The sequence below is a fragment of the Dendrobates tinctorius genome, unplaced genomic scaffold, assembly GCF_039654945.1.
Source record: "Dendrobates tinctorius isolate UK_male_01 unplaced genomic scaffold, ASM3965494v1 ptg000093l, whole genome shotgun sequence".
In the NCBI taxonomy this organism is placed as follows: Eukaryota; Metazoa; Chordata; class Amphibia; order Anura; family Dendrobatidae; genus Dendrobates; species Dendrobates tinctorius.
Window position 1 is genome coordinate 16,010,552 of NW_027361761.1, and position 16,084 is coordinate 16,026,635.

At 41.5% G+C, this 16,084-nt stretch overlaps 1 protein-coding gene across 1 annotated transcript in view; it reads left to right on the top strand.

Moving 5' to 3' along the window:
• Positions 1-13,358, top strand: part of LOC141098579 (cytochrome P450 2C14-like) — a 111,652-nt gene extending 98,294 nt beyond the window's left edge. Inside the window, exons 7-10 of the mRNA XM_073586484.1 lie at positions 7,290-7,431; positions 8,587-8,771; positions 12,190-12,331; positions 12,865-13,358. Of these exons, the coding sequence (XP_073442585.1) occupies positions 7,290-7,431; positions 8,587-8,771; positions 12,190-12,331; positions 12,865-13,043 (648 nt within the window). The 3' untranslated portion in view covers positions 13,044-13,358. The remainder of the gene's footprint in view (positions 1-7,289; positions 7,432-8,586; positions 8,772-12,189; positions 12,332-12,864) is intronic.
• The last annotated feature ends 2,726 nt before the right edge of the window (positions 13,359-16,084 follow it).

Here is a 16,084-nt window from a genome sequence, read left to right on the forward strand (position 1 = left end):
GTAGTATGTATGTAGCATGCATGTAGTATGTATGTAGTATGTATGTAGCATGCATGTAGTATATATGTAGTATGTATGTAGCATGTAGTATGTAGCATGCATGTAGTATATATGTAGTATGTATGTAGCATGTAGCATGTATGTAGCATGCATGTAGTATATATGTAGTATGTATGTAGCATGTAGTATGTATGTAGCATGCATGTAGTATATATGTAGTATGTATGTAGCATGTAGTATGTATGTAGCATGCATGTAGTATATATGTAGTATGTATGTAGCATGTAGTATGTATGTAGCATGCATGTAGTATATATGTCGTATGTATGTAGCATGTAGTATGTATGTAGCATGCATGTAGTATATATGTAGTATGTATGTAGCATGTAGTATGTATGTAGCATGCATGTAGTATATATGTAGTATGTATGTAGCATGTAGTATGTATGTAGCATGCATGTAGTATATATGTAGTATGTATGTAGCATGTAGTATGTATGTAGCATGCATGTAGTATATATGTAGTATGTATGTAGCATGTAGTATGTATGTAGCATGCATGTAGTATGTATGTAGTATGTATGTAGTATATATGTAGTATGTATGTAGCATGTAGTATGTATGTAGCATGCATGTAGTATTTATGTAGCATGCATGTAGTATGTATGTGGTATGTATGTAGCATGTAGTATGTATGTAGCATGCATGTAGTATATATGTGTTATGTATGTAGCATGTAGCATGCATGTAGCATGCATGTAGTATGTATGTAGTATGTATGTGGTATGTATGTAGCATGCATGTAGTATGTATGTAGTATATATGTGGTATGTATGTAGCATGTAGTATGTATGTAGCATGCAGTATGTATGTAGCATGCATGTAGTATGTATGTAGTATATATGTAGTATGTATGTTGCATGTAGTATTTATGTAGTATGAATGTAGCATGTATGTAGTATGTAGTATGAATGTAGCATGTATGTAGTATGCATGTTGTATGTATGTAGCATGTATGTAGCATGTAATTTTTTTTTTTTTTACATTCAACACATTAGCCGGATGATGGGACTACTACTGTCCCATCATTGGCTAATGTGTCAATCACTGTCATGGTAGCAGGCATCGCCCGATGGGACTTGTAGTCCCATCGGACGATGCCTGCACAGACCCCCGAAGCCTGCACAGACCACCGGCAGGCCGGCACAGCCCCCCGGCAGGCCGGCACAGCCCCCCGGAGCCTGCACAGACCACCGGCAGGCCGGCACAGCCCCCCGGCAGGCCGGCACAGCCCCCCCCGGAGCCTGCACAGCCCCCCGGCAGGCCGGCACAGACCACCGGAGCCTGCACAGACCCCCTGGCAGGCCGGCACAGCCCCCCGAAAGGCCCGTACAGACCCCAGAGAGGCTGTACAAGGCAAAAACAGGGTTTTTCTTATTCCGATACCGGAAGTCCCATAGACTTGAATGGGACTTCCGGTATCGGAATCGGCGATACCGATACTTTTTTTAAAGATCGGCCGATCCATTCCGATCCGATACTTTGAAGTATCGGACGGTATCGCTCAACTCTAATAGTGAGTAACACTATACACTAACGAAGTAGGTAATTACCCTATTCACAGCTATGCAGTCCATCCACTTGAAAGAAGAACCACACTTGGCAGGTGTATGGAGGTCTTTAGCAAAATAAAGAGTCAAGTAGAGTTGCAATGTATCGACTAGGCAGCCTCAATCGGTAGTGTGCCTGAAAGCAAAAAAACAAGGTAATGCAGCCACAGCTACAGCAGCATGTGATGTCACACAGTTCGCGGAGCACGGAAGGCTGTGCCATCCGCCAGTACACTATAGGAACAAAAAAGCGCAAATAGGGTCTTATCTGGGGTAATATTAAAAAATATAAAAGAAATTCACTCACCTATTGCAGGAGAGATCAGGCATGTACGATTAGTAGTCAGCTGCTGCACGTCCAAAGGTCAAACAAGTGACCGCTGCTATAACAATTCTTATGGAACTAATTTTTGGACTTCCATACGCTGCTTGACAAAATACAGGATTCCAATTTTGGTGGAAGATTAATCATTTATTCCCAGCGCGTTTCGAAGTAAGAACTACTTCTTCCTCAGGGGATGACAAACATTGTCATCCCCTGAGGAAGAAGTAGTTCTTACTTCAAAACGCGTTGGGAATAATTAATCTTCCAGCATAATTGGAATCCTGTATTTTGTCAAGCAGCGCATGGAAGTCCATAAGTTAGTTCCATAAGAATAGTCCTAGTCCTTACACATTTTGGAAAACTCAATTTCCTTCCTCAGAGGAGACTGTTAACATGCTATACCCAGTGGCTTCTGTGTCCCTGTCCTGCAGCAGATGTACAGTGGGGAAAAAAAGTATTTAGTCAGTCAGCAATAGTGCAAGTTCCACCACTTAAAAAGATGAGAGGCGTCTGTAATTTACATCATAGGTAGACCTCAACTATGGGAGACAAACTGAGAAAAAAAAAATCCAGAAAATCACATTGTCTGTTTTTTTTTTTCATTTTATTTGCATATTATGGTGGAAAATAAGTATTTGGTCAGAAACAAAATTTCATCTCAATACTTTGTGATATATCCTTTGTTGACAATGACAGAGGTCAAACGTTTTCTGTAAGTCTTCACAAGGTTGCCACACACTGTTGTTGGCATGTTGGCCCATTCCTCCATGCAGATCTCCTCTAGAGCAGTGATGTTTTTGGCTTTTCGCTTGGCAACACGGACTTTCAACTCCCTCCAAAGGTTTTCTATAGGGTTGAGATCTGGAGACTGGCTAGGCCACTCCAGGACCTTGAAATGCTTCTTACAAAGCCACTCCTTCGTTTCCCTGGCGGTGTGCTTTGGATCATTGTCATGTTGAAAGACCCAGCCACATTTCATCTTCAATGCCCTTGCTGATGGAAGGAGGTTTGCACTCAAAATCTCACGATACATGGCCCCATTCATTCTTTCATGTACCCGGATCAGTCGTCCTGGCCCCTTTGCAGAGAAACAGCCCCAAAGCATGATGTTTCCACCACCATGCTTTACAGTAGGTATGGTGTTTGATGGATGCAACTCAGTATTCTTTTTCCTCCAAACACGACAAGTTGTGTTTCTACCAAACAGTTCCAGTTTGGTTTCATCAGACCATAGGACATTCTCCCAAAACTCCTCTGGATCATCCAAATGCTCTCTAGCAAACTTCAGACGGGCCCGGACATGTACAGGCTTAAGCAGTGGGACACGTCTGGCACTGCAGGATCTGAGTCCATGGTGGCGTAGTGTGTTACTTATGGTAGGCCTTGTTACATTGGTCCCAGCTCTCTGCAGTTCATTCACGAGGTCCCCCCCGTGTGGTTCTGGGATTTTTGCTCACCGTTCTTGTGATCATTCTGACCCCACGGGGTGGGATTTTGCGTGGAGCACCAGATCGAGGAAGATTATCTGTGGTCTTGTATGTCTTCCATTTTCTAATTATTGCTCCCACAGTTGATTTCTTCACTCCAAGCTGGTTGGCTATTGCAGATTCAGTCTTCCCAGCCTGGTGCAGGGCTACAATTTTGTTTCTGGTGTCCTTTGACAGCTCTTTGGTCTTCACCATAGTGGAGTTTGGAGTCAGACTGTTTGAGGGTGTGCACAGGTGTCTTTTTATACTAATAACAAGTTTAAACAGGTGCCATTACTACAGGTAATGAGTGGAGGAAAGAGGAGACTCTTAAAGAAGAAGTTACAGGTCTGTGAGAGCCAGAAATCTTGATTGCTTGTTTCTGACCAAATACTTATTTTCCACCATAATATGCAAATAAAATGAAAAAAACAGACAATGTGATTTTCTGGATTTTTTTTTCTCAGTTTGTCTCCCATAGTTGAGGTCTACCTATGATGTAAATTACAGACGCCTCTCATCTTTTTAAGTGGTGGAACTTGCACTATTGCTGACTGACTAAATACTTTTTTTCCCCACTGTATATACCTATTTACCATATGTTTTTTTTTGAGTGCGCGTTATTACAAGTAACTTTACTAATTTTTTCATGTTTATTTCCCAATAGTGATTCCTTAAAAGGTTACTCTCATACTCCCAAATAGGCATTATTTGATAGTGTTCATAAGCACTAGCAATTTTGTCAATTTACTGCTTTTCTAAATTTGTATCCGTTCTTGAGCTATTAAGAGTCTTTACTTTGTTTACAGAACATTGCGTTGGAGACCGACCACCTATGCGACACAGCACAACATGCGCAGTGCTTACAGATTTTTTTTATTAGGCTTGGAAGTAGTGCTTTGAAGCCGGTTTGAATTGCTGAAGTTAGCAGTTACCTTCTAATCCCTTTACTAATAAAGTGGAATTATTTTTTACCGACGGAAGTTTGTGCTGGACTTCCTTCTTACCTACTAATCCCTGGTAGAGTGTTAATGTCATGTCCTCCACCGGTACTTACCTGCGCGACCCCGTGCGCACCTCCCGGCGTGCACCCGCTCCACGGCGCGCTCCTGCTCCTGACATCCGGCCTCAGCGACGTCGGTCCCGCGCTCCTGTGCCCGACGCTCTGTCTAGTTCCTGTGATGCGGTGGGTCCGCCCCCAACATGGCGGCGCCCACCGTCTATTTCTTCCCGGTCTTTTCCACAGTTAAGACCCCTGTGTATTTTTGTGGTGTCGCTGTCCGTATGGTCAGCATTCACTATGCCCCCAGGCCCCTGTCTCTTTCTTGTCTGCCCTGCTTGTGCTTTCTTTGTTAACTGCTGTCCGCAGCTCCTCGCCATCTCCTGTCCCTGTCTCGCCTCTGGCTCCTTCCCTTCTGTCTCTGGTGTCCTACTGTGTACCGGCTGTCCATTGTTCTCCTAGTCCATTTTTATTTCATGTCCTAATCTCTATTGTTACCTCTCTCTCTCTTACAGTCCCCTGCTTCCTCCAGTCCTGAGTGCTCCATGTCCGTGTCCCTCTGCAGCTCCGTGTTCGCTGTCACCCCGCTATGCTGCTCCTCTGACTCTCCACTGTAGTCTCCCTGGTGCTCACCCAGTCGCCCCTTTGGCTCCGGCTGTCACGGTTCCATCCCTTGTGGGCCTGCCCCTAACACTCCCTTTATAGGGGGTGGCTCCACCTGGTCAGCTCGCCCGCAGGGGCTCTGGAGCCGTGGCCCAGAGGGTCCACTCCGGGTTGCTGTAACTCTTTCTACCATCCTAGCACAATCCGTAACAGTTAATATCTTAAGAATGGCTGCAAATGTCAATAAGCAGCAAATTGTAAAAGTTCTTGTTTTTTTTAGCACTAAACATGGGAACAACCCTTAAAATACAAGATTTATGTACATTTAGATTCTAATCTATCATACTACTATTACTTCTACTGTAAATACTACCTTTTAAGCTATGATCGTCTCTGTGTTGGTTTCTTCACCAGCAGCCTCCATCGCAATTCCTGTAGGTTTTAACATGAAAAATATAGCTGCATGCAGCACCACAAAGAGGGGAAAGGGAAGAGAGTATGCTCTATAATATTAATAACTAAGAGAAGATCCCCCAGTGCTTGACGCAGACATGATAGAGCAGTGCTGCCTTATGGGATATGGAACATTGGATGATTATACTCTTTAACAAAACAGGTGGAAGCATTATAAGGATTTTCCTGGACATTGATATTGATAACCTATCATTAGGATGGGTCAACATTGTCAGAGTTATGGGGGGTCTAACAACCAACATTACCACTGATTCTCTGCAGCTCTGGAATTGATGCTGATGTTCACGTAGTATGGAGCCAAAACACAACAGCACCATACTCTGTGTAGTGGCTACTTTCAGTACTGCAAGCTACATTAATGTGAATTAGAGGCAAACTGCGCTACCCAAAAATGGCCACTACTCAGTGGAGCCGCTGTAGTGATTAGATCTGTACACTATTGACTTCCTTTGTTGCTACAAACAAGTTATTGTTGGAGATTCTGGGTGTCAGCCCACCACCATTCTGATATTGATGATATTTCTTAAGGATACATCTTCAATATACAGTATAAGTCCTTGATAATGTTTTTAATGTAGAGGGTGGGCCATTTATATGGATCCACCAAAATAAAATGAGAATGTTTGGTGATATCCACTTTCTGTTTGAGGCACATTAGTATATGGGAGGGGGGAAACTTTTCAAGATGGGTGGTGACCATGGTGGCCATTTTGAAGTCAGCCATTTTGGATCCAACTTTATTTTTTCCAATGGGAAGAGGGTCATGTGGCACATCAAACTTACTGATAATTTCACAAGAAAAACAATAGTCTCCTTGGTTTTAACATAAAGTCATTCTTTCATGAGTTATGTACAAGTTTGCGACCACTTATAAAATGTGTTCAAAGTGCTGCCCATTGTGTTGGATTGTCAATGCAACCATCTTCTCCCACTCTTGACACACTGATGGCAACACTGCAGAATAAATGCTAGTCTAAGGGGGTCAGATTCCTTGGAGGAATGCTCGGACCTGACACCCATAATGTGGTGGTGCACCATCTTGCTGGAATAACTCAGGGAACGTGCCATCTTTAGTGCATAAAGAGGGCAACACATCATCATGCAGCAATTTCAGATATCCAGTGGCATTGAGGTTTCCATTGATGAAGAATGGTCCCACTATCTTTGTGCCCCATATACCACACCATACCATCAATTATGGGTGTCAGGTCCGAGCATTCCTACATGAAGTTTCCTGGAAAGTGGATTGATTGTCGTGGGCCAGTTGAATGGCCACCAAGGTCTCCCGATCTGACCCCCTTAGACTTTTATCTTTGGGGTCATTTGAAGGCAATTGTCTATGCTGTGAAGATACAAGATATGCAGCCTCTGAAACAACAGATAATGGAAGCCTGTGCTGTCATTTCTTCTGAGGTGTTGCTATCAGGTGTGTCAAGAGTGGGAGAAGAAGGTTGCATTGACAATCCAACACAATGGGCACCACTTTGAACACATTTTTAAGTGGTCATAAACTTGTAAATAACTCATGAAAGAATAAAGTTACATTAAAACCAAGCACACCATTGTTTTTCTTGTGAAATTCTCAATAAGATTGATGTCACATGACCCTCTTCCCATAGAATAAAAAAGTTGGATCCAAAATGGCTGACTTCAAAATGGCCACCATGGTCACCATCCATCTTGAAACGTTTCCCCCCACCCATATAGTAATGTGCACAAACAGGAAGTTGATATCACCAACATTCCCATTTTATTTAGGTTTATCCATGTAAATAGCCCACCCTGTATATGTGATTTGCTTCATCTTTTAGGAAAAACCAAATCATGAATTATACTTTACTAATGAAAACCTAACCGTGTTGGTCACGGATCTCTTCGCTGCTGGTATGGATACGACCTCAACCACCCTGAGATGGGGCCTACTACTGATGATGAAATATCCAGAAATTCAAAGTAAGACACATTCTTGCTGTAATTTAACATCGCACACAGTAAACGCTGTATATACCCAACATTGTACAGCGCTTTGTCTCCCACATTTGAAGGATGGTCTTCCATACCCTTTTTAAAATAACACTTGTATGGATCGTGAACTTTAAGTGTCCCACACTTGTCTTGTTAGTTCCTACTGCAGTTTTGTCCTTATTCATGCTACTGTACATTGCATGTAATGATGTTGAACTGTTCACTAATATATTGCACTGATTTATGCCGTGAACCCCATATATTTCATAAGTCACCTAGCCTACACCATGGCACCTAGCAAACCGTTGCCTCAATGGTGTCTCCATATCTTTTGTTAGTTGATGATACCAGAAATAACACCATGAGGATGTGTCCGCAGAAGGGTGACTGTAAGGAAGTTAATATCGATAGTATCCCACCTTCTGCAAGTGGTACCGTACTTTGATCTAAAACTGATTTATTAGGAGCCACTCTCCAATGAAACACAAATGTTGATGGGGTGCATGCAGCTGTGACTGGCCACAAGAGATTGCAAAAAAGAATAGGCTTCCCATTTTTCCCTAAGAGGACATGACATTGTCATTCTGTACATAAGGCTCATGCAAAATCACAAATAACACCTGCGAGTCATGATAAGGTAGGGGATAGAGGTTTGGGAAGAAGCTGTCACTCACCTGACAGCTTCAGTGTGCCCATTTTGCTAATATTCTTAGTAGCCCCAAATTCTGGCTCAAGAATTGGGACATCCTCATGTCTTAAGAGTGGCACATAAATGCTTTTTTTTCTCAATACAGTCTTATTATATTTGAGTATTCTAAGCCCTACTAACCAATATGATCACAAATATCCCTTTTGAGGAGGTAAAATTGGCAAATGCCACATTACTGTGTGCCCAAGGTGCACTTACTCCAAGATTACTCTTACGATAAAATCACAGGTTACTATCCTACTAGCTGAGGGAAAAAAGTTTTGACAAGGGATAGAATTCCAGCCAATGGGATATATTAAAAATGCATGGCAGTTGTAGAAACCCATGACTTTATCACAGCCAACTAGTGGCCAGAAACCAGAATTAAAAGTTATGACATAACTTTTTACTGATTTTTTTTTTATCGTATGGGATTATTTTTGTGATGGAAATAGAGAAAGTACAAAGGGAAATTGAGAAAGTTATTGGGTTATCCGAACCTCAAGTCAGTCATCGTAAAGACATGCCGTATACTGATGCCATCATCCATGAGATTCAACGCTTCGGAAACATTGTTCCAAACAACCTGCCCCATGCTACCATTCAAGATGTTAACTTCAGGGGATATTTCCTGCCCAAAGTAAGTAAGAAGTAGATATCAATGTATATCTCTCCTATTAGTTAAATATTCAGGATTGAGAGTCCTCAGTAGTTGATACCTTTTAATGGCTAACTGAAAAGATGGTAATACATTGCAAGCTTTCGAGACTACTCAGGTCTCTTCATCAGGCTAGACTAATACAAAATCTGAAGTCACATATTTATGCACAATACAGCCTAGAAAAAATGCAATAGATAAGACAAGTGACGTGAAGCAGAACTATCAATATGGGAGAGGGAAAAACATAAATATAAACATTGGACCAGTTCATAGATAAGGAGTCCGGATGTTTTATGGTCCTCTGATTGGGGTCTAGTTTTAAAAGGAAATTCCTTAATTGATGTAAAAAGACATACAGTGGGGAAAAAAAGTATTTAGTCAGTCAGCAATAGTGCAAGTTCCACCACTTAAAAAGATGAGAGGCGTCTGTAATTTACATCATAGGTAGACCTCAACTATGGGAGACAAACTGAGAAAAAAAAATCCAGAAAATCACATTGTCTGGTTTTTTTTTTTATTTTATTTGCATATTATGGTGGCAAATAAGTATTTGGTCAGAAACAAAATTTCATCTCAATACTTTGTGATATATCCTTTGTTGGCAATGACAGAGGTCAAACGTTTTCTGTAAGTCTTCACAAGGTTGCCACACACTGTTGTTGGTATGTTGGCCCATTCCTCCATGCAGATCTCCTCTAGAGCAGTGATGTTTTTGGCTTTTCGCTTGGCAACACGGACTTTCAACTCCCTCCAAAGGTTTTCTATAGGGTTGAGATCTGGAGACTGGCTAGGCCACTCCAGGACCTTGAAATGCTTCTTACGAAGCCACTCCTTCGTTGCCCTGGCGGTGTGCTTTGGATCATTGTCATGTTGAAAGACCCAGCCACGTTTCATCTTCAATGCCCTTGCTGATGGAAGGAGGTTTGCACTCAAAATCTCATGATACATGGCCCCATTCATTCTTTCATGTACCCGGATCAGTCGTCCTGGCCCCTTTGCAGAGAAACAGCCCCAAAGCATGATGTTTCCACCACCATGCTTTACAGTAGGTATGGTGTTTGATGGATGCAACTCAGTATTCTTTTTCCTCCAAACACGACAAGTTGTGTTTCTACCAAACAGTTCCAGTTTGGTTTCATCAGACCATAGGACATTCTCCCAAAACTCCTCTGGATCATCCAAATGCTCTCTAGCAAACTTCAGACGGGCCCGGACATGTACAGGCTTAAGCAGTGGGACACGTCTGGCACTGCAGGATCTGAGTCCATGGTGGCGTAGTGTGTTACTTATGGTAGGCCTTGTTACATTAGTCCCAGCTCTCTGCAGTTCATTCACTAGGTCCCCCCGCGTGGTTCTGGGATTTTTGCTCACCGTTCTTGTGATCATTCTGACCCCACGGGGTGGGATTTTGCGTGGAGCACCAGATCGAGGGAGATTATCAGTTGTCTTGTATGTCTTCCATTTTCTAATTATTGCTCCCACAGTTGATTTCTTCACTCCAAGCTGGTTGGCTATTGCAGATTCAGTCTTCCCAGCCTGGTGCAGGGCTACAATTTTGTTTCTGGTGTCCTTTGACAGCTCTTTGGTCTTCACCATAGTGGAGTTTGGAGTCAGACTGTTTGAGGGTGTGCACAGGTGTCTTTTTATACTGATAACAAGTTTAAACAGGTGCCATTACTACAGGTAATGAGTGGAGGAAAGAGGAGACTCTTAAAGAAGAAGTTAAAGGTCTGTGAGAGCCAGAAATCTTGATTGCTTGTTTCTGACCAAATACTTATTTTCCACCATAATATGCAAATAAAATGGAAAAAAAAACAGACAATGTGATTTTCTGGATTTTTTTTTCTCAGTTTGTCTCCCATAGTTGAGGTCTACCTATGATGTAAATTACAGACGCCTCTCATCTTTATAAGTGGTGGAACTTGCACTATTGCTGACTGACTAAATACTTTTTTTCCCCACTGTAAATCCATGCGACACATTCATTCCAGCACTGAGAGTGTCAAAGTTCGTCATAAATTTGTACTCCCAAACTCGTCTCTCTCTCTGAGAATTGAAGTTACCTTTCAATACCAGTAATTTCATATCCACGCTGCTGTGATCAGGGATACAGAAATGTTTTGCCACATTCCTATTAGTTGTAATTGGTTAACACAATAGCCTAAGACAGATCCAGTCAGGCAATATCAACTTTAACATCTTCATGTATCATGACTTTGGTTAACCTTGTCCTAAGACTTGAGTGTTATCTGTCTGGTGGATGAGGAAGTTAGGGTCCCGTTTCACATAGCGACGCACCAGCGATCCCGACAACGATATGACCTGGAAGGGATCGCTGGTACGTCGCTACATGGTCGCTAGTGAGCTGTCAAACAGGCAGATCTCCTCAACAACGCACCAGCAATCCTAACAATGATGCGACCTGGTAAGGATCACTGGTGCGTTGTCACACAGCAGCTATTCTGAACGATTCCAGCCTGCATCACTGAGTTCTGCGTCGTCAACGTGGTCGCTCGTTGGCTTTAAACACAGCGATGCATGCTGGCCATCGGGACGCCAACGATGAAAAATGGCCCAGGACATTCGAGCACGATCAGCGATATCCAGCGGGGGGGCCGGTCGCCGCTATGTGTCACATGTAGCGAGATCGCAGGCAAGATCGCTGTTGCGTCACAAAATCGGTGACGCATCAACAATCTCATTAGCAATCTCATTATGTGAGACAGGGGCTTTAGACATATAGTCACTAAGGTCCAATAGCATGCATCAGAATGAAAGTAGTAATGTATCAGCATCAAAGTTGGATACTTGATTCTATTGTGGTGGTCAGAAGAGTAGTCCGAAAATTCAAGCTGATTGAAGTTTCGTACAGCTGAGTATGTAGTACAGAAGCATTGGTCAAGTGGACAGCCAGTCAATTCAGGATTCGGTATCGCGATATGATGAGTCCTGAAAGCACAATACGATAGGATTGATCTATATTGCAACTTTTTCATTTTTTTTTTAAGGGTGTTATGTAAATATTGCTTAAATGGGTTTTAGACAAATATTACATATCACCTATCCACAGAATAAGCAATGGTCAGACATGCACACTACTGCTCTATTCAAAATATGTGAGTCTTAAAGACACAGCAAGGAGACCGAGAGACTGGGGACCCTTATTTTAGTGGCTGGAATGGGTCCCTGCTCTCATGTTCTCGGTAATAGTTTACCATAGCTTCTGTCACAACTTTGACATGGAGAATAATACTGAACGCAGTGTTGCTTTTTCTATCACATCTCCGAGAATTGTCAATGGAGCCTCCCAACGTCATTGCACATGAATTAATAATGATGAATTTAATTAATCAAATTTCATTCCAAATATCATTTATGCAACTGTTGAACATTTCAGGGGACATATGTGATGCCTCTGCTGACCTCCGTACTTTATGACAAGGATCATTTCATAAAAGCCGATGAGTTCTATCCAGAACATTTTCTGGATTCAAGTGGAAATTTTTTAAGGAAAGAAGCGTTTATGCCTTTTTCAGCCGGTGAGTTATTCTCTCAGATGGCTTCTTTTAGAGTGAAGTAATATTGCAGATGAGATAATATCTATGCCGTAAAAGAGCATTAAAATACTATACGAATCTGCAAAGTAGAAGGTTCAGTGTAACAGCACTGAGATCAACTAGTTCACTGATGTTCAGTGGTATAACTTGAAATTCATGGGCCCCAATGCAGTATCTTCAAGAGGGCCCCCAGCTGTCATGTGTATTTCATTTTATTGATCTCACATGGTCCAAATAAACCTTTGGGGTCAATCAAGGCTCCAGGGTTTTGGTACAACTGCAAAATCTGAACCCACTCTAGTTATGTCCCTCTTGACATTAGCTAAACCCTTAGTACCTGGACTTTTAGTGGTAAGTCAAGCCTAGAAGCACCTGAGGGAGACTCCCTCATAAATATGGGACTCAGATGGCAGGCACATTTAAAGCATGTATGTGAAGAATTATTAAATGTATGGAATTGTTAAGATTTTAAGAATATGTACTTTTTATCATTTTCACATATTTTATTTATATAGGTAAAAGAAGTTGCGCTGGAGAGAATTTGGCAAAAATGGAGCTGTTTATGTTCTTCACAAGACTGCTGCAGAACTTCACCATCAAAGCTCCTCCTGGGGCTAAACTAGACCTTACTCCTGCGGTGGGATTAACAGCTGGTCCATTGGCCCATGAGATATGTGCCATACCTCGTGTGTAACCTACGAGTGTTTCCTAAATTGAAAAACCTTAATAATTGTCTAAATAGATTTTTGGTAAAACATCATTAAAAATGTCAAAGTTTGTTACAATGAACTGCATCCCACAATCTCATCAAGTGTTTTTCTTGTCTAATTGTTGACAACCCATATGATATCATGCATTGTAAGCTTGTGAGCAGAACCCTCAACCCTTTTGTTATCTTTTCAGTTATATGTTATTTTGTAATGTCTTTTATTGTCTGTACGAGTCCCCTCTAAATTGTAAAGTATTGTGGAATATGTTGGCGCTATAGAAATAAAAAATATTATTTTAATTATTGCCTCCATGTACGGTCCACAGAACACTGGGAAAATGTTACCTTGAATTGGTCTGCTAGACCAAATTATTTCTAAGGAATGTTTGAGGTGAAATTGCCTGAATCCAGACTAAAAATCTCTTATGGAACAATATTGTTTTCTAATCCAACGTTTGCCGACTCAACATTGTAGATGTCATCATCAGCCAAATTAACATTTTCAACACCAACGTCTGCCATTCCAAAGTCCTTGAATAAAATGTATTCTTAGATATTTTCAATGGCACTATTTTCCATGCCAACTTATGTCAAGTTAATATTCTCTAAGTCAATGCCTTCAAAGCTAATGTTCTCCATCCCAACATCCTCCAAGCCCATTTCTTCCAAACAAACATCTTCCAAGTCAAAATGTTCCCTACCAGCATCTGCAAAGCTAACATCTAAGCGCAAATCCCACACTATATTCAAAGTCAATAAATTCCATCTGCAATTCAATGTCTGTTAAGCAACAATCTTCATCTCAACGTCCTTATACCAATATCCTCCAAGTTGAGCAATCTTTGAAGTTTAATTTAATGGTGATTATACTATAAAAGACTTTGTTAAAAACTTAAAATCATGTTTAGAATTAACATACTTTAAAGCTTAGAAGGGACAATGATTGTCTGAAAAGAATCATAATTTCTGACACCAGCGTGTGCTTCAGATATAAAACTTTTTACACAATTTCATCACTTTCCATTTTGTGTTCATGAATGCATTGGGAAACCATTTTAGAAAGAATCTGAATAAAAACTCAACAACAACAAAGTTATTATTTTCAAGTAAGAAGGAATTTAATGGGAGCTTGTTATATAGATACATTGGTTGAAAAAAACATAGATCCATTAAGTTCAACCTTTTGTAATATTGAATATGATGTAGTTCTCACAAGCAACATGTATGGAGCAGGTGAAAATGAGCAGACTGATATGAAGGTTTTTGAGAAAAGATTCAGTGTAACTCATCATTTGTTAATTTACATTTTAAGTATAAATTGTTAATTTAAATCCATCCTCATCCTGGTAGTTAGATGTCCAAAGTGCAGGGATAACGGCATCGTTCTCTTAGGCTACTTTCACACATCAGGTTTTTTCCGACAGGCAGGATCCAGCTATTTTTAGAAAAAACACATCCGGCGAAATCAGGCGCCGGAACCGATTTTCTCTCATTAAATTTTATTAGCACCGGATTGCGCCACATGGCCTTCCACTTCTTCTGGCTTTCGCTGGCAAAAATTTTGATTCTGGCGTCTGGAAATAACATCTTTAGTAACGTTTTTTGTCTGCGGCGAAAAACCGGACAGCGCCGGATGTGGCGCTTCCAGCTTTTTGCCACAATGGAAGTCTATGGGCGCCGGAATGCGCCAGATCCAGAAAAAGACAGATCCGGCCACCAGATCTGTTTTTTTAAGTCTGCGCATGTGCAGATCCAATTGGCCAGCCCCCAGGAAACAGATATAAACCTGTTGGACGGATCCGGCGCAAAAACGGATCCGTTTCTTCAGTTCTCCAAAATTTATTCTGGATTAGGTTTTTCTAAAAATAGCCGGATCCTGCCTGTCGGAAAAAAACTGATGTGTGAAAGTAGCCTTAGTGTGTAGCCTTACTCTTAGGAAAGGAATAAATGCTAATCACCAAATAGGACAGCCTACTGGTCTCATAGGACCAAAATGAGCTGCAAAAAAAACCAAATACATTTTAAGTCCTACTGAATTTTCTTTCACAAAATTGTACATGACTCTGCTCTGCTAGTTTTGCTGTATAACATGCTAATCACATATAAAGTAGGTCACATATCTCCAATGTAAAAGCTTCATCTTAAAAGTTGCTATATGCCAAAAGTTACAGGCAGGTGTGGAAAAAAATCCTGCAAAGTAAGAATACTTTAAAAAATAGAATAGTTGATTTTTAGCAATTAACAAAATTCAAAGTGAATGGACAAAAGAGAAATCAGAATCCCATTAATATTTGGTGACCGTCCTATGTCTTCAAAGCAATGTCAATTCTATTAGGTATACTTGCACAAAATAAGAGATTTGTAGAATTACTGTCAGCTGTGTGAGTAGCTAATTATACCAAAGAGTTGACAATAATCATCCTTTTCATATGTTTGTTGAAACACAGTCATTAACTGAAACAGAAACAGCTGTGCGGGAGACTTAAAAATGGCGACAAACAACCAAACTGTAACGAATGGAAGCGGAGGCAGAGATGGTGAAGTTCACATTTGCTTTTATATTTAAAGTGGAACCTCGGGACCATGGTCCGGGGGGCTCAGAAGGGGGCGTGACTAGTGAGCCTCGGGTACCCGTAGTAAATCCCCTCAAACAGGGCCAGAATGGAATACCCGGAGGACACAGGTGCTACCTCCAGTTAGACCCCGAACACGTGTCAGCTGTCCCAGCGGGACCAAAAGGGATAACAGTAATTACAGCAGAGTCCGTAATGAGACGGGTCCTAGATCCAGGTAGTTGGTAAGGAGTCGGTTCCAGTAACCTTCACACAGTCCTTGGACTCGGATGGCTGTTGGCAGAATGGGACGGCTTTCGCCCAGATGGTTGCAGATATAAGCAGGACGCACAGGATACTGATACTCTGTGGAGACAGACAGCATTAGACAATGCACAGAGACTGCAGAGGCAGCGCAGACAGGTTAGCATGAGAACCAGATGTAGCAATGATTGATACTCTTTGCTCCGGTGC